General features: G+C 50.0%; 2 protein-coding genes across 5 annotated transcripts in view; both read right to left on the reverse strand.

Annotated features, from left to right (window-relative positions):
• The window catches only part of heatr6 (HEAT repeat containing 6), a 46,982-nt gene extending 35,932 nt beyond the window's left edge, over window positions 1-11,050 (reverse strand). For 2 of the 4 annotated variants that reach the window (XM_036989424.1, XM_036989423.1), the window contains exons 1-4: window positions 1,966-2,133; window positions 1,784-1,924; window positions 1,594-1,709; window positions 481-595 (exon numbers count right to left, since the gene is read on the reverse strand). In XM_036989424.1, coding sequence (XP_036845319.1) covers window positions 481-595; window positions 1,594-1,709; window positions 1,784-1,924; window positions 1,966-2,118 — 525 coding nt within the window. In that variant the 5' untranslated portion in view covers window positions 2,119-2,133. Of the gene's footprint in view, window positions 1-480; window positions 596-1,593; window positions 1,710-1,783; window positions 1,925-1,965; window positions 2,134-4,280; window positions 4,389-10,671 lie in introns of those variants that run through there. The other 2 variants (XM_036989425.1, XM_036989426.1) reach the window with 2 other exon arrangements.
• A 742-nt stretch (window positions 11,051-11,792) lies between these two features.
• Window positions 11,793-17,390, reverse strand: LOC110533226 (dynein light chain 2, cytoplasmic). The gene is made up of 3 exons (XM_021617303.2): window positions 17,237-17,390; window positions 12,533-12,669; window positions 11,793-12,452 (listed from the first exon to the last, which is right to left on the reverse strand). The coding sequence occupies exons 2-3, from the start codon at window positions 12,662-12,664 to the stop codon at window positions 12,315-12,317; spliced, it is 270 nt and encodes an 89-aa protein (XP_021472978.1). The 5' UTR covers window positions 12,665-12,669; window positions 17,237-17,390; the 3' UTR covers window positions 11,793-12,314.
• Window positions 17,391-17,580: the final 190 nt, after the last annotated feature.

Genomic DNA, 17,580 nt, shown 5'->3' on the forward strand with positions numbered 1-17,580 from the left:
ATTGTGTTTGTTGTCCGTAGCTTTATGCCTGCCCATAACCCCACCATGGGGTACTCTGCTGCCAGCGTTGTGAAGAGCAAACCGCTTGCTCACATGATGCCATACACGCCGTCTGCCTGGTACAGTGAAATCGGGATTAATTATCCAGTGTGCCAATGGCCATCGAAGAGCATTTACCAACTCTAGTCGGTTACGACACAGAACTGCAGTCAGATCAAGACCCTGGTGAGGATGACGAGCACGCAGATCAGCTTTAGAATGATGAGTATGGAACATTTCTGGGATCTTTTATATCAGTTCATATAACATGGGACCAACACTTTACATGGATTGTAATATAGTTGTTCAGTGTTGACACTTTTCAACCACATGAAGACTATGAGATTTGACTCAGACTTGGTGTCCATCAGCGCGGGTTTGGCCGGGAATACCATTGTAAATCTCATTAACCCGGTTCCCTAGTGTGGTGTCTGTGTGTACCGTGCAGTAGAGCAGTTCTTCAGCGTCCGGGGGTTTGGGTGACTGGAGCGTCTGCAGGAAGACTCTGAAACACACACTCCTGTACGGGTCTTCAAGGGACGCCTGGCCTGGAACACTACACATTAAACAGTCAAAACAGTGTACAACGCCAGCAAACAGAGAGATGTGTGTGGTATGTATTGTATGGTGGGGTATGGTATGGTGGGGTATGGTGTGGTGGGGTATGGTGTGGTGTACGATGTGGTGCGATGTGGTATGGTGTGGTGGGGTATCGTGTGGTATGGTGGGGTATGGTGTGGTATAGTGTGGTGGGGTATGGTGAGGTATGGTGTACGATGTGGTGCGATGTGGTATGGTGTGGTATGGTGTTGTGGGGTATGGTATGGTGTGCTGGGGTATGGTGTGGTATGGTAGGGTATGGTGTGGTTTGGTGTGGTATGGTGGGGTTTGGTGTGGTATGGTGTGGTATGGTGGTGTATGGTGGGGCATGGTGTGGTATGGTGGTGTATGGTGTGTTATGGTATGATATGGTGGGGTGGGGTATGGTGTGGTGGGGTATGGTGAGGTATGGTAAAATATGGTGTGGTATGGTGTGGTGGTATGGTGGGGTGGGGTATGGTGAGGTGGGGTATGGTGAGGTATGGTAAAATATGGTGTGGTGGGGTATGGTGTGGTGGGGTATGGTATGGTGTGGTATGGTGGGGTGGGGTATGGTGTGGTGGGGTATGGTGAGGTATGGTAAAATATGGTGCGGTGGGAGGGTATGGTGTGGTGGGTATGGTGGGGTGGGGTATGGTGAGGTGGGGTATGGTGTGGTGTGGGAATGGGGTGGTATGGTGTGGTATGGTGGGGTATGGTGTGGTGGGGTGTGGTGTGGTGGGGTGGGGTGTGGTATGGTATGGTGTGGTGTGGTGGGGTGTGGTATGGTGGGGTATGGTGTGGTATGGTGAGGTATGGTGTGGTGGGGTGTGGTATGGTGTGGTGGGGTGTGGTATGGTGTGGTGGGGTATGGTAAAATATGGTGTGGTGGGGTATGGTATGGTGTGGTGGGGTGTGGTATGGTGAGGTATGGTGTGGTATGTTATGGTGTGGTTTGGTATGTGTGAGTCCTACCCCAGACAGAGGTTAGCCATGCAGGTGAGAGCAGCACGGCGCAGCTCCATGTCTGGCTGAGACGGGTCGCTATAGAGACGCAGGACTCCACCATCACCTAGCAACTCAATCAGATGCTGCAACAGAGAGAGCATGCTCGTCACACATCCCTCACACACATACCTCACCCTCACCCCCCCAACCTACCTACCCGGTTGCAGCGAGGTCCGTTTCCATAGATCAGAGTAGATAACGCCTGCAGCACCTCACTGTGAGTCCAGAGGCTACACACAGCCAGCGCACGGACCACGTAACACACACACACATCGAGCGTCTGCTCGTCCACTATCACCTACACACACACGGTTACAGAGAGTAGGGGTGAGGGGATACCTGTAGCTGGTTGAGGAGGTGGTGTGTGGGGGGGATACATGTAGCTGGTTGAGGTGGTGGTGTGTGGGGGGGATACATGTAGCTGGTTGAGGAGGTGGTGTGTGGGGGGGATACATGTAGCTGGTTGAGGTGGTGGTGTGTGGGGATATACATGTAGCTGGTTGAGGAGGTGGTGTGTGGGGGGGATACATGTAGCTGGTTGAGGTGGTGGTGTGTGGGGGGGATACATGTAGCTGGTTGAGGAGGTGGTGTGTGGGGATATACATGTAGCTGGTTGAGGAGGTGGTGTGTGGGGGGGATACATGTAGCTGGTTGAGGTGGTGGTGTGTGGGGGGGATACATGTAGCTGGTTGAGGAGGTGGTGTGTGGGGATATACATGTAGCTGGTTGAGGAGGTGGTGTGTGGGGAGATACATGTAGCTGGTTGAGGAGGTGGTGTGTGGGGGGATACATGTAGCTGGTTGAGGAGGTGGTGTGTGGGGGGGATACATGTAGCTGGTTGAGGAGGTGGTGTGTGGGGGGATACATGTAGCTGGTTGAGGAGGTGGTGTGTGGGGGGGATACATGTAGCTGGTTGAGGAGGTGGTGTGTGGGGGGGGATACATGTAGCTGGTTGAGGAGGTGGTGTGTGTGTGTGTGTGTGTGGGGGGGGTACCTGTAGCTGGTTGAGGAGGTGGTGTGTGTGTGTGTGTGTGTGTGTGGGGGGGGGGGATACCTGTAGCTGGTTGAGGAGGTGGTGTGTGGGGAGGATACCTGTAGCTGGTTGAGGAGGTGGTGTGTGTGTGTGGGGGGGGGGGGGGGGGGTACCTGTAGCTGGTTGGAAGGTGGTGTGTGTGTGGGGAGGGTACCTATAGCTGGTTGAGGGGGTGGTGTGCGGGGGGATACCTGTAGCTGGTTGAGGAGGTGGTGTGTGGGGGGGGTACCTGTAGCTGGTTGAGGAGGTGGTGTGTGTGTGTGTGGGGGGGGGTACCTGTAGCTGGTTGAGGAGGCGGTGGTTTGTGGGGGATACCTGTAGCTGGTTGAGGAGGTGGTGTGTGTGTGTGTGGGGGGGGGGGGGGGTACCTGTAGCTGGTTGAGGAGGTGGTGTGTGTGTGTGGGGGGGGAGGTACCTGTAGCTGGTTGAGGAGGCGGTGGTTTGTGGGGGATACCTGTAGCTGGTTGAGGAGGTGGTGTGTGTGTGTGTGGGGGGGGGGGGGGTACCTGTAGCTGGTTGAGGAGGTGGTGTGTGTGTGTGGGGGGGGAGGTACCTGTAGCTGGTTGAGGAGGTGGTGTGTGTGTGTGGGGGGGGGAGGTACCTGTAGCTGGTTGAGGAGGCGGTGGTTTGTGGGGGGGATACCTGTAGCTGGTTGAGGAGGCGGTGGTTTGTGGGGGGGAGGATACATGTAGCTGGTTGAGGAGGTGGTATGTGTGGGGGGGGGTACCTGTAGCTGGTTGAGGAGGCGGTGGTTTGTGGGGGGGATACCTGTAGCTGGTTGAGGAGGTGGTGTGTGGGGGAGGATACATGTAGCTGGTTGAGGAGGTGGTGTGTGGGGGGAGGATACATGTAAGCTGGTTGAGGAGGTGGTGTGTGGGGGGAGGATACATGTAGCTGGTTGAGTAGGTGGTGTGTGGGGGGGTATACCTGTAGCTGGTTGAGTAGGTGGTGTGTGGGGGGGTATACCTGTAGCTGGTTGAGTAGGTGGTGTGTGGGGGGGTATACCTGTAGCTGGTTGAGTAGGTGGTGTGTGGGGGGGGGTATACCTGTAGCTGGTTGAGTAGGTGGTGTGTGGGGGGGATACATGTAGCTGGTTAAGGTGGTGTGGGGGGGGGATACATGTAGCTGGTTGAGGAGGTGGTGTGTGGGGGGGATACCTGTAGCTGGTTGAGGAGGTGGTGTGTGGGGGGATACCTGTAGCTAGTTGAGGAGGTGGTGTGTGGGGTGGTACCTGTAGCTGGTTGAGGAGGTGGTGTGTGGGGGAGGGAATACCTGTAGCTGGTTGAGGTGGTGGTGTGTGGGGGTGGGGGATTCCTGTAGCTGCTTGAGGAGGTGGTGTGTGGGGGGATACCTGTAGCTGGTTGAGGAGGTGGTGTGTGGGGTGGTACCTGTAGCTGGTTGAGGAGGTGGTGTGTGGGGGTGGGGGATTCCTGTAGCTGCTTGAGGAGGTGGTGTGTGGGGGGATACCTGTAGCTGGGTGAGGAGGTGGTGTGTGGGGTGGTACCTGTAGCTGGTTGAGGAGGTGGTGTGTGGGGGTGGGGGATTCCTGTAGCTGCTTGAGGAGGTGGTGTGTGGGGGGATACCTTTAGCTGGTTGAGGAGGTGGTGTGTGGGGGGGATACCTGTAGCTGGTTGAGGAGGTGGTGTGTAAGCTGACATAGCTTGACGACCAAGTGCTCCTGGCTGAGAGGAACCAGGCGGGTCACGTGGATGAGCAGTGCGCACACCTCCTGTCAACAGACGACCACAACCAGACGACCACAACCAGTAAGTAAGCAGAAGGCATCTCCTAACATCTCCTTAAGTGTACACTTGTTTCCTACTTCCTTCAAATCTAAAAGCATGGGATTGGTGGAGGCATGCCATAATAAAATATCATCTTATACCAGTCATTTCCTTTCAAATTAGATAAGAGGACGTGAACAAGCGCACTTTTGGGGGAGACCAGAAACGATCACCATTACAGCCAACATGAGCTAATCTCGTCTAATAAATCAGACTGACTGTATGCCAACAAATGTTCAAACAAAGCACTGCAGAATCCTGGACATGTGCCTTACAAGCCAGAATGTTTACTTATTTTACATTTAAACTTATTCCACCTGTTATCTATGCCTTCAGCTGCTCAAAATTTGAGACAAAATATCCAAAGAAAAATATTGTTTACCCTACTCAAACGCCGGTACTAAAGTTGAAATTCCTATTACCTAGCACATGCTCAAAACCATGTAAACACCTGTTACTATGCATGATTCGGCATTATTAAGTTGTTTAATATAAAATATATTTTAGATTCTTAAGTAGCCACCCTTTGCCTTGATGACAGCTTTGCACACTCTTGGCACTCTCAACCAGCTTCATGAGGTAGTCACCTGGAATGCATTTCAATTAACAGGTGTGCCTTGCAAAAAGTACATTTGTGGAACTTCTTTCCTTCTTAATGCGTTTGAGCCAATCAGTTGTGTTGTGACAAGGTAAGGGTGGTATACAGAAGATAAAAAAGACCAAGTCCATATTATGGCAAGAACAGCTTAAATAAGCAAAGAGAAATGACAATCCATCATTACTTTAAGACATGTTCAGTCAATAACGAGTTTCTTCAAGTGCAGTCGCAAAAACCTTCAAGCGCTATGACGACTGGCTCTGATGAGGACCGCCACAGGAAAGGAAGACCCAGAGTTACCTCTGCTGCCGAGGATAAGTTCATTAGAGTGGAGTTACCAGCCTCAGAAATTTCAGCCCAAATAAATGCATCCCAGAGTTCAAGTAACAAACACATCTCAACATCAACTGTTCAGAGGAGACGGTGTGAATCAGGCCAAGAAACACGAGAAATAGACATTATATGGATGGATTTTTTTTATTTAACCTTTAACTAGGCAAGTCAGTTAAGAACAAATTCGTATTTACAATGACAGCCTAACCCGGCCAAACCCTAACGACGCTGGGCCAATTGTGCGCTGCCCTATGGGACTCCCAATCACGGCCGCTTATGATAGAGCCTGGAATCAAACCAGGGTCTGTAGTGACACCTCTTGCACTGAGATGCAGTGCTTTAGACAGCTGCGCCACTTGGTAGCCAAATATGTCCTTTGGTCTGATGCCTCCAAATTTGAGATTTTTGGTTCCAACTGCTGTGTCTTTGTGAGACGCAGAGTAGTTGAACGGATGATCTCCCCGTGTGTGGTTCGCACCGTGAAGCATGGAGGAGGAGGTGTGGGTGTGCTTTGCTGGTGACACTGTCTGTGATTCATTTAGAATTCAAGGCACACTTAACCAGATTGGCTACCACAGCATTCTGCAGCAATACGCCATCCCATCTGCTTTGTGCTTAGTGGGACTATCATTTGTTTTTCAACAGGACAATGACCAAACACATCTCCAGGCTGTGTAAGGGCTATTTGACCAAGAAGGAGAGTGATGGAGTGCTGCATCAGATGACCTCGCTTCCACAATCGCCCGACCTCAACCCAATTGAGATGGTTTGGGATGAATTGGACCGCAGAGTGAAGGAAAAACAGCCAACAAGTGCTCAGCATGTGTGGTAACTCCTTCAAGACTGTTGGAAAAGCCTTCCAGGTGAAGCTGGTTGAGAGAATGCCAAGAGTTTGCAAAGCTGTCAAGGAAAAGGGCGGATCTTTGAAGAATGTCAAATCTAAAATCTATTTTTATTTGTTTAACACTTTTTTGGTTACTACATGGATCCATATGTGTTACTTCATATTTTTTATGTAAAAAGAAAAGTAAAACCCTTGAATGAGCAGATGTGTCCAAACTTTTGATTGAACCCACCACTATGTCATCTCTCTCCTGTTCTATTGGACCCACCACTATGTAATTTCTCTCCTGTTCTATTAGACCCACCACTATGTCATCTCTCTCCTGTTCTATTGGACCCACCACTATGTCATCTCTCTCCTGTTCTATTGGACCCACCACTATGTAATTTCTCTCCTGTTCTATTAGACCCACCACTATGTCATCTCTCTCCTGTTCTATTAGACCGACCACTATGTCATCTCTCTCCTGTTCTATTGGACCCACCACTATGTCATCTCTCTCCTGTTCTATTGGACCCACCACTATGCCATCTCTCTCCTGTTCTATTGGACCCACCACTATGTAATTTCTCTCCTGTTCTATTAGACCCACCACTATGTCATCTCTCTCCTGTTCTATTAGACAGACCACTATGTCATCTCTCTCCTGTTCTATTAGACCCACCACTATGTCATCTCTCTCCTGTTCTATTGGACCCACCACTATGTCATCAATCTCCTGTTCTATTAGACCCACCACTATGTCATCTCTCTCCTGTTCTATTGGACCCACCACTATGTCATCTCTCTCCTGTTCTATTAGACCCACCACTATGCCATCTCTCTCCTGTTCTATTGGACCCACCACTATGTCATCTCTCTCCTGTTCTATTAGACCCACCACTATGCCATCTCTCTCCTATTCTATTGGAACCACCACTATGTCATCTCTCTCCTGTTCTATTGGACCCACCACTATGTCATTTCTCTCCTGTTCTATTGGACCCACCACTATGTCATCTCTCTCCTGTTCTATTGGACCCACCACTATGTCATCTCTCTCCTGTTCTATTGGAGCCACCACTGTCATTTCCCTGCAGCCCTATTGGTTTTGATAACTTTTTTCGTTGTCCAGAAGCCAAAAGGTACAATCCTAGTCGATTCATCCTGAGCACCGTGGGGGGGTGGACAGCCTAGCGGGTAATGCATCCTGAGCACCGTGGGGGGGTAACAGCCTAGCGGGTAATGCTCCTGAGCACCGTGGGGGGGTGGACAGCCTAGCGGGTAATGCTCCTGAGCACCGTGGGGGGGGTGGACAGCCTAGCGGGTAATGCATCCTGAGCACCGTGGGGGGGTGGACAGCCTAACGGGTAATGCATCCTGAGCACCGTTGGGGTGGCCAGCCTAGCGGGTAATGCATCCTGAGCACCATGGGGGGGTGGACAGCCTAACAGGTAATGCATCCTGAGCACCGTGTGGGGGTGGACAGCCTAGCGGGTAATGCATCCTGAGCCCTGTGGTGTGGGGGGTGAACAGCCTAGCGGGTAATGCATCCTGAGCACCGTGGGGGTGGACAGCCTAACGGGTAATGCATCCTGAGCACCATGAGGGGGTGGACAGCCTAACAGCTAATGCATCCTGAGCACCGTGGGGGGGTGGACAGCCTAACGGGTAATGCATCCTGAGCACCGTGGGGGGGTGGACAGCCTAGCGGGTTATGCATCCTGAGCACCGTGGGGGGGTGGACAGCCTAGCAGGTCATGCATCCTGAGCACTGTGCGGGGGTGGACAGCCTAGCGGGTAATGCATCCTGAGCACCGTGGGGGGGTGGACAGCCTAACGGATAATGCATCCTGAGCACCGTTGGGGTGGCCAGCCTAGCGGGTAATGCATCCTGAGCACCATGGGGGGGTGGACAGCCTAACAGGTAATGCATCCTGAGCACCGTGTGGGGGTGGACAGCCTAGCGGGTAATGCATCCTGAGCCCTGTGGTGTGGGGGGTGAACAGCCTAGCGGGTAATGCATCCTGAGCACCGTGGGGGTGGACAGCCTAACGGGTAATGCATCCTGAGCACCGTGGTGGGGTGGACAGCCTAACAGGTAATGCATCCTGAGCACCGTGGGGGGGTGGACAGCCTAGCGGGTTATGCATCCTGAGCACCGTGGGGGGGTGGACAGCCTAGCAGGTAATGCATCCTGAGCACCGTGGGGGGGTGGACAGCCTAGCAGGTCAATATGTTAATTCATATTTTTTATGTAAAAAGAAAAGTAAAACCCTTGAATGAGCAGATGTGTCCAAACTTTTGATTGAACCCACCACTATGTCATCTCTCTCCTGTTCTATTGGACCCACCACTATGTCATCTCTCTCCTGTTCTATTGGACCCACCACTATGTCATCTCTCTCCTGTTCTATTAGACCGACCACTATGTCATCTCTCTCCTGTTCTATTAGACCGACCACTATGTCATCTCTCTCCTGTTCTATTGGACCCACCACTATGTCATCTCTCTCCTGTTCTATTGGACCCACCACTATGTCATCTCTCTCCTGTTCTATTGGACCCACCACTATGTCATCTCTCTCCTGTTCTATTGGACCCACCACTATGTCATCTCTCTCCTGTTCTATTGGACCCACCACTATGTCATCTCTCTCCTGTTCTATTAGACCGACCACTATGTCATCTCTCTCCTGTTCTATTGGACCCACCACTATGTCATCTCTCTCCTGTTCTATTGGAGCCACCACTATGTAATCTCTCTCCTGTTCTATTGGAGCCACCACTATGTAATCTCTCTCCTGTTCTATTGGAGCCACCACTATGTCATCTCTCTCCTGTTCTATTGGAGCCACCACTATGTCATCTCTCTCCTGTTCTATTGGACCCACCACTATGTCATCTCTCTCCTGTTCTATTGGAGCCACCACTGTCATTTCCCTACAGCCCTATTGGTTTTGATAACTTTTTTCGTTGTCCAGAAGCCAAAAGGTACAATCCTAGTCGATTCATCCTGAGCACCGGTGGACAGCCTAGCGGGTAATGCATCCTGAGCCCTGTGTGTGGGGGGGGGGGTGGACAGCCTAAAGGGTAATGCATCCTGAGCACCATTGGGGGGGGGGGGGGGGGGGGTGGCCAGCCCAACGGGTAATGCATCCTGAGCACTGTGTGGGGGTGGACAACCTAGCGGGTAATGCATCCTGTGCACCGTGGGGTGGGTGGACATTCTAACGGGTAATGGGGGGGGACAGCCTAACGGGTGATGCATCCTGAGCACCGTGTGGGGGTGGACAGCCTAGCGGGTAATGCATCCTGAGCACTGTGGGGGGGGGGGGGGGGGGGGGGGGGGTGGACAGCCTAGCGGGTAATGCATCCTGAGCCCTGTGTGTGTGTGTGTGGGTGGGGTGGACAGCCTAACAGCTAATGCATCCTGAGCCCTGTGTGTGTGTGTGTGGGGGGGGTGGACAGCCTGACAGCTAATGCATCCTGAGCACCGTGGTGGGGTGGACAGCCTAACAGCTAATGCATCCTGAGCACCGTGGTGGGGTGGACAGCCTAACAGCTAATGCATCCTGAGCCCTGTGTGTGTGTGTGTGTGGGGGGGTGGACAGCCTAACAGCTAATGCATCCTGAGCACCGTGGTGGGGTGGACAGCCTAGCAGGTCATGCATCCTGAGCACCGTTGGGGTGGCCAGCCTAACAGCTAATGCATCCTGAGCACCGTGGTGGGGTGGACAGCCTAACAGCTAATGCATCCTGAGCACCGTGGTGGGGTGGACAGCCTAACAGCTAATGCATCCTGAGCACCGTGGTGGGGTGGACAGCCTAACAGCTAATGCATCCTGAGCACCGTGGTGGGGTGGACAGCCTAACAGCTAATGCATCCTGAGCACCGTGGTGGGGTGGACAGCCTAACAGCTAATGCATCCTGAGCACCGTGGTGGGGTGGACAGCCTAACAGCTAATGCATCCTGAGCACCGTGGTGGGGTGGACAGCCTAACAGCTAATGCATCCTGAGCACCGTGGTGGGGTGGACAGCCTAACAGCTAATGCATCCTGAGCACCATGGGTGCCACTGCAACAGGACATTTTAAAAAGATAACACGTTTGGCCAACGCAGAAGATAGTATCACCAAGGCTGGTTGAAAATTCTCTGCACTACACCAAACTGTACCTATGCTGTAACAACGAGTAATGGATGCCAAACATCTTTGGTTAAATCACGTAGGTTAGGCAAAGGTATTGAAAGTTGTTCATGTTAAAAGCCTTAAGGACAGAAACACATTTCCACGGGCTTTAGTTAAACAGGCTGTTTTGAAACCTTTTGAAACCTAAAATTTCAAATGCAAGCTACATAAGTAAATTGTTCATTTCAAGCAATATTGACTTAATCAAAATCCCAGTAACTAGCAAGCTAGTTTAGCTAAGTTTAAAGTTCAAATGTCCATAGCTTCATCATAGCTACTGTACCTCAGGTCGTATGTTGTGGTTCGGGCTGTAGTTTTCAGATATCAGTTGGTCGAACAGCAGGTTGAGTTGTGTTTTCAGGCTGGCTGGATCTCCGGCTCGCAGTGAGCGGAGCTTGGATGCGTAGTGGGAGAACTGCCCCGCCACGGAACCCATCTCCTCCCGGTCCCCCGGAGCCAGCGGGCTGAACGGGACCGCATCTGGTGATAGCGTTACTGACACACCGTCGTTAATACCGGCTAGGCTGGAAGACATTGGAGGACTAGAGCCTGGTGACAACGTTGCTCTGGCAGCCATCTTTCAGGAAAAACTCTGCTGCAATGGTACATCCGGGGTTGACAGGAGGTCAAAGTGTAGTTTCCCTTTTCTTCTTCTTCGGATTGGCGGATCGCATCCAATTTATAAGGTGCATACACCGAGACCTACACTATGGAGTGTGAGGCCAGTCACGGTCTACATTAAATTCTCTTCATTAGTCCTATTCCTCTAAGAAAGTGACATAAGAGTGGTTTCCTGTTCTGTGCAGCTTCTAATCCCAGAGAAAATAAACCCAGAGGTGTTTTATATAGGCCATTTTAAATCCACCACTAATCTTGAACCGTTTTCACAAATGTATTTCCAGTGCACAGGTTACTATTTATATCTAACATTAATAACATTTGAAATATTACTTTATTATCGACAAGAATCGGTCACTTTGAAAATGTAGAATGTGTCAGTTCCTGGTTGATTCCACTGCTTCAGGTGTCTTGAAGCAGCTCAGAAAGGCAGTCAGCAGCAGTAGCTTAAGGAACATCAATGAGACAGACAGGGAGAAACATCAGTCAAATAGGAGGCAGGCACTAGCTACCCATTGATATTTCAGTTATGGGACCCTGGCACTAGGTGGATGTAATATCTCATGGTCGTATCAAGACTCCACAGATGGTTTGTAATTCTTGATACAGGCTTTTGGTGTATCCATAGGATGGATCATGAGTTGCCTGGCTCTTATCCATGACCCCCAAGCACAAGCTTGGAGAAAGAGATGACCTGAATCTCTCCACAGACAGGTGTTCTGTATCTTTGCCATGAATGATGAGAGATGACACGCCCCCAGTAAATCACTAGTCCATGTTCCTTTTAAATAGTGTTGAACAAATCTTTATGAACCAACACAGAAGCAACAGTCAAAGCATTTTATACAGCAGTGCAAAGAAAAACACATAACATAATAATCTCTACTTTGTAGGCCTTCAGCAACTCTGTGAGTAGCATGTTTCTCATACTGCAAAATATACACGTAGTCATCAGTTGTGTCCCAAACGCCCCCCCTCCCCTCCCCTCCCCTCCCTCCCCATTCCCTATGGGCCCTGGTCAAAAGTAGTGCACTACATAAGGAATAGTGTATAGGGACAGGGTGTATCACATGTTAATTATACTGCAACAGATACACACCATGTACATGGCCCATGCAGCACCGCACAGACACAATGGAGAATCATCTAGAACTCTTCAATGTGTGTGTGGCCACAACCATCAATGTATCACAATCCAGGGGAGGAGTAGCAGCCTGCCTCGGTCAGTGGAGACGGGAGGAGAGAGAGCTGGAGGATGGCCCAGGTAGACGTTAGGTGGTTAGGGAGTAGTGGTTAAGTTGTAGGGGTTCAACCAGACTTGAAGAGCAGGATGGCCACCTGGCCCAGGTAGAAGTAGATGAAGTGTTTGGTTTCATGCGTCACGTAGCTGCCAAAGTTTCTACCCACAATGCAATGCCACGTGGGGTTGTACTTCTTGTCAAACTCCTGGAACAAAACAGGGAACATTTAGAAACACACACACACACACACACACACACACACAGGATGTCTGTCTGGTTAGCAACCTTCTTGATGTAAGCAGCGATGTCCTTCTCAATGTTGTATTTCTCCATGGCCTGAGTGGCACAATCCACAGCATCCTGCTGCATGTCCTCTGACATGTCGGCATTCTTTATGACAGCCTTTCTGTCGGTCATGGTGACTAGAGGGGGAGGGAGAAGAAGGTTAGTTAAAGATACACTACGGAGAAATCTGATGGCTTCACCATTTCCTGGTTCCTAAAATTGTGAATTGTCAGGTCACACAAAAAGTAAAATATTGCAGATTTAACCTCTAGATCCTAATTCATGGTATCGTAAGCAGTGGGACTGGAGAGAGGGTAGAGGAGTCTGCTGTGATGGTATCGTAAGCAGTGCGTTAGAAGGAGAACGGGACTGGAGAGAGGCTAGAGGAGTCTGCTGTGGAACAGGTACGTGAGACAGCCATACAGAGAAGCTTGGCGAACACCTCCTGCACTATTATAGTGTAATAACGGAGGTGGTTTTGTGACAACCGTCTGTCTACATACCAATGGAACCTTATTATATACAGTGCACTACTTCTGACCAGAACCTGGGCCCAGTCTGTCCCACTAGCACCCTACTTCTGACCAGAACCTGGGCCCAGTCTGGCCGACTAGCACCCTACAGTGCACTACTTCTGACCAGAACCTGGGCCCAGTCCGGCCGACTAGCACCCTACTTTTAACCAGAGCTTGGGCTCAGTCTGTCCGACTAGCACCCCTTCCGAGTCCTGTTACTGGCACTAGAGTGACACGGCGCTCTAGTCAGAGGGACGCACATTTACAAAGGAAAAAAACTAAAACGTCCCTTGTCCGTCACGAACATTGAATACAATTACATTTGAACTTCCTCTGCCGATTGTCTGTGGGGTTGGTCCTTCAGTGGGTCTACTACATACATGTTTTAACATTTTTACCCCCATTTTTCTTCCCAATTTCGTGGTATCCAAGTGTTAGTAGTTACTATCTTGTCTCATCGCTACAACTCCCGTACGGGCTCGGGAGAGACAAAGGTGGAAAGTCATGCGTCCTCCGATACACAACCCAACCAAGCCGCACTGCTTCCTAACACAGCGCGCATCCAACCCGGAAGCCAGCCGCACCAATGTGTCGGAGGAAACACTGTGCACCTGGCAACCTTGGTTAGCGTGCACTGCGCCCGGCCCGCCACAGGAGTCGCTAGTGCGCGATGAGACAAGGATATCCCTACCGGCCAATCCCTCCCTAACGACGCTATGCTAATTGTATTTATTATGGATCCCCATTAGTTTCTGTCAAGGCAGCAGCTACTCTTCCTGTTTTTTTTTTTTTATGGATTTCCATTATTGCGTTACAGGGAAGACATCCTCCTCCCTCGTGTGGTACCCTTCCTGCAGGCTCATCCTGATATGACCCTCCAGCTTGACAATGCCACCAGCCATACTGCTCGTTCTGTGCGTGATTTCCTGCATAACAGGAATGTCAGGGTTCTGCCATTTTTCTTCCCAATTTCGTGGTATCCAAGTGTTAGTAGTTACTATCTTGTCTCATCGCTACAACTCCCGTACGGGCTCGGGAGAGACAAAGGTGGAAAGTCATGCGTCCTCCGATACACAACCCAACCAACCATAGCCAGCGAAAAGCCCGGATCTCAATCCCATTGAGCACGTCTGGGACCTGTTGGATCAGAGGGTGAGGGCAAGGGCCATTCCCCCCCAGAAATGTCTGGGAACTTGCAGGTGCCTTGGTGGAAAAGTGGGGTAACATCTCACAGCAAGAACTGGCAAATCTGGTGCAGTCCATGAGAAGGAGATGCACTGCAGTACTTAATGCAGCTGGTGGCCACACCAGATACTGACTGTTACTTTTGATTTTGACACCCCCCTTTGTTCAGGGACACATTATTCAATTTCTGTTAGTCACAGGTCTGTGGAACTTGTTCAGTTTATGCCTCGGTTGTTAAATCTTATGTTCATACAAATACTTACACATGTTAAGTTTGCTGAAAATAAATGCAGTTGTTTAGACAGACAGCTTGGTGCATTCAGCTTGTCAACACCTACAAAAACAAGTAATGAAGTCAATCTCTTCCACTTTGACCCATGAGAGATTGACATGCATATCATTAATGTTAGCTTGGTGTACATCCAAGGGCCAGCCGTGCTGCCGTGTTCTGAGCCAACTGCAATTTTCCTAAGTCCCTCTTTGTGGCACCTGACCACACTACTCAACTGTAGTCCAAGTGTGACAGAACTAGGACCTGACTTGTTGATAGTGCTGTTAAGAAGGTAGAGCAGCGCTTTATTATGGACAGACTTCTCCCCGTCTTAGCTATGTTTTGACCATGACAGTTAACAATCCATGGTTACTCCAAGCAGTTTAGTATCTATAAGTGATCCCGGGACAGACAGCAGCGCACACAGCAACTAAGCCCAACAGAGCCACAGGATCCAACAAAAGTATATAAAAACTCTGTCAGCTTTACGAAACAATAAACCGAGGTCACTCGTTCAGCGGTCAACAAGAAACAGACGTCGCGCTCAGATGACTTCATAGGCCTGGCATATTCCCACATTCAAGAGGCTTTGTTTTGATTGGGTTATTTTGCCTAAACCTTCAGGCCTACCTATAGAAAATGTTTAAAACAACTCTGCATCTCTGCCCAGCCTGGATAGAGTGGCCAAAAGGGTGTTGTTATTCCCCAGTGCCATTCTCCAGGTGGGGAGAGGGGTATTCTCCAAGTGGAGAGAGGGGTATTCTCCAAGTGGAGAGAGGGGTATTCTCCAAGTGGAGAGAGGGGTATTCTCCAAGTGGAGAGAGGGGTATTCTCCAAGTGGAGAGAGGGGTATTCTCCAAGTGGAGAGAGGGGTATTCTCCAAGTGGAGAGAGGGGTATTCTCCAAGTGGAGAGAGGGGTATTCTCCAAGTGGAGAGAGGGGTATTCTCCAAGTGGAGAGAGGGGTATTCTCCAAGTGGAGAGAGGGGTATTCTCCAAGTGGAGAGAGGGGTATTCTCCACTGCTGGCCAGCTCTCCAGGCACTATCACATGAGCCTGAAGACACAAACTGGCCAAATTAATGCAAAAGCCAAAGTCATTTTTGGTTTAAAATTGTGTTTATTTCTAAGTCACAGTCTAAATGTGAAATGTATAGACTATAATCACAACACAACAAATGTTTAAATACTGAGCGCTTTATGTCCTTAACAGGCTACGGTGTCACAGTCACTAATGCTTCAAAGTATTTCTTTGTGGGTTATAGCCTTGAAACTGAATTAAAATATTTTAGTTCCTTCTTAGGCTCCCTGTCTGGCTTCCGACCTATTTAGTGTGTCTATATGCTGTTTAATATGATATGTAGACTATTTGAAATGTGTGCTTCTTACACTCACATGTTCATGTTTATTAAAATACCTTTCATTAAAATCATATGGTTTAGTTTCAATACCAAATGGTAGGTCCAGGAAGTTTTACATTTTGCATCAGTTTTTCCCCCCAGTGGAGAGGTCAGATTTTAGAATGAGATAATTTGAGATCTGACCCTGCTGAGAGTCTATTTACATTTGAACATCATGAACGTTCTGGCTTTAACAAAAATGGCCATGTACTCTTATCTTCTCCCAGTACAGCCAGAAGAGGACTGGTCACCCCTCATTGCCTGGTTCCTCTCCCCCCAGCACAGCCAGAAGAGGACTGGTCACCCCTCATAGCCTGGTTCCTCTCCCCCCAGCACAGCCAGAAGAGGACTGGTCACCCCTCATAGCCTGGTTCCTCTCCCCCCAGCACAGCCAGAAGAGGACTGGTCACCCCCAGAGCCTGGTTCCTCTCCCCCCAGCACATAGCCTGGTTCCTCTCTAGGTTTTGGTCTTTCCAGGGAGTTTTTCCAAGCCACCGTGCTTCTACACCTGCATTGCTTGCTGTTTGGGGTTTAAGGCTGGGTTTCTGTACAGCACTTTATGACATCAGCTGATGTAGGAAGGGCTTTATAAATACATTTGATTGAGTTGGAGAGATGATCACTTTGTTGCACTGATGCATTTGCAAATGTTTGCACAGAACAGACGATCCAAAATTGACAAACATTATCACTTGCAAACCACTTGAGCAATGAGGCAATCAATAACATGCTGTTGCAATGAGGCAATCAATAACACGTTGTTGAACATAGAATAGATAGATGGTCGTACGATTTTTGTACGGACTTCGCTTTGTGCACGAGGGCATTGTCATACTGAAATAGGAAAGGGCCTTCCTCAAACTGTTTCCAGCTGGAAGCACAGACTCATCTGCTGTAGCGTTAAGATTTCCCTTCACTGGAACTAAGGGGCCTGAACCATGAAAAACAGCCCCAGACCATTATTCCTCCTCCACCAAAATGTACAGTAGGCACTATGCATTGGGGCAGGTAGCGTTCTCCTGGCATCCGACAAACCCAGATTTGTCCGTTGGACTGCCAGATGGTGCAGCGCGATTCATCACTCCAGAGAACGCGTTTCCACTGCTCCAGAGTCCAATGGCGGCAAGTGTTTACACCACTCCAGCCGATGCTTGGCTGATTCCATATACCAGACCATACCGTTTCAACACAGCTGATTCCATATACCATACCGTTTCAACACAGCTGATTCCATATACCATACCGTTTCAACACAGCTGATTCCATATACCAGACCATACCGTTTCAACACAGCTCCATGCAGAACAGAAGAGACAGAAATGTAACTTCGCTCACCCTCTTGCTGCTGTTGCTTGTGCTCAGTAGACGCGTTGAACAACGCAGTTCTGTCTGGACTTCTGTCTTTCTCACCTCCGTTGTGCGTGTTTCGAGCGGGGTTCTGTGTTTACCGGTTACTTACATGCCACGCCCCCCCGCACTGCATTGACGATCTGATTGCCTGTTCCGCGCCCCCCCCGCACTGCATTGACGATCTGATTGGCTATTCCGACTCCCCCCGTGTGTTGCGATCGTTTTCACTAGCGCGCTCCTGCCCACATCTTGTTTCCACCCAGAATGCACCGTGTCCCGGGTGAGAGAAGGGAATGAAGGTGATTTATCCCGAACTGATACAATTATGA

The sequence above is a fragment of the Oncorhynchus mykiss genome, chromosome 10 (genome assembly GCF_013265735.2).
Source record: "Oncorhynchus mykiss isolate Arlee chromosome 10, USDA_OmykA_1.1, whole genome shotgun sequence".
Classification (NCBI taxonomy): Eukaryota; Metazoa; Chordata; class Actinopteri; order Salmoniformes; family Salmonidae; genus Oncorhynchus; species Oncorhynchus mykiss.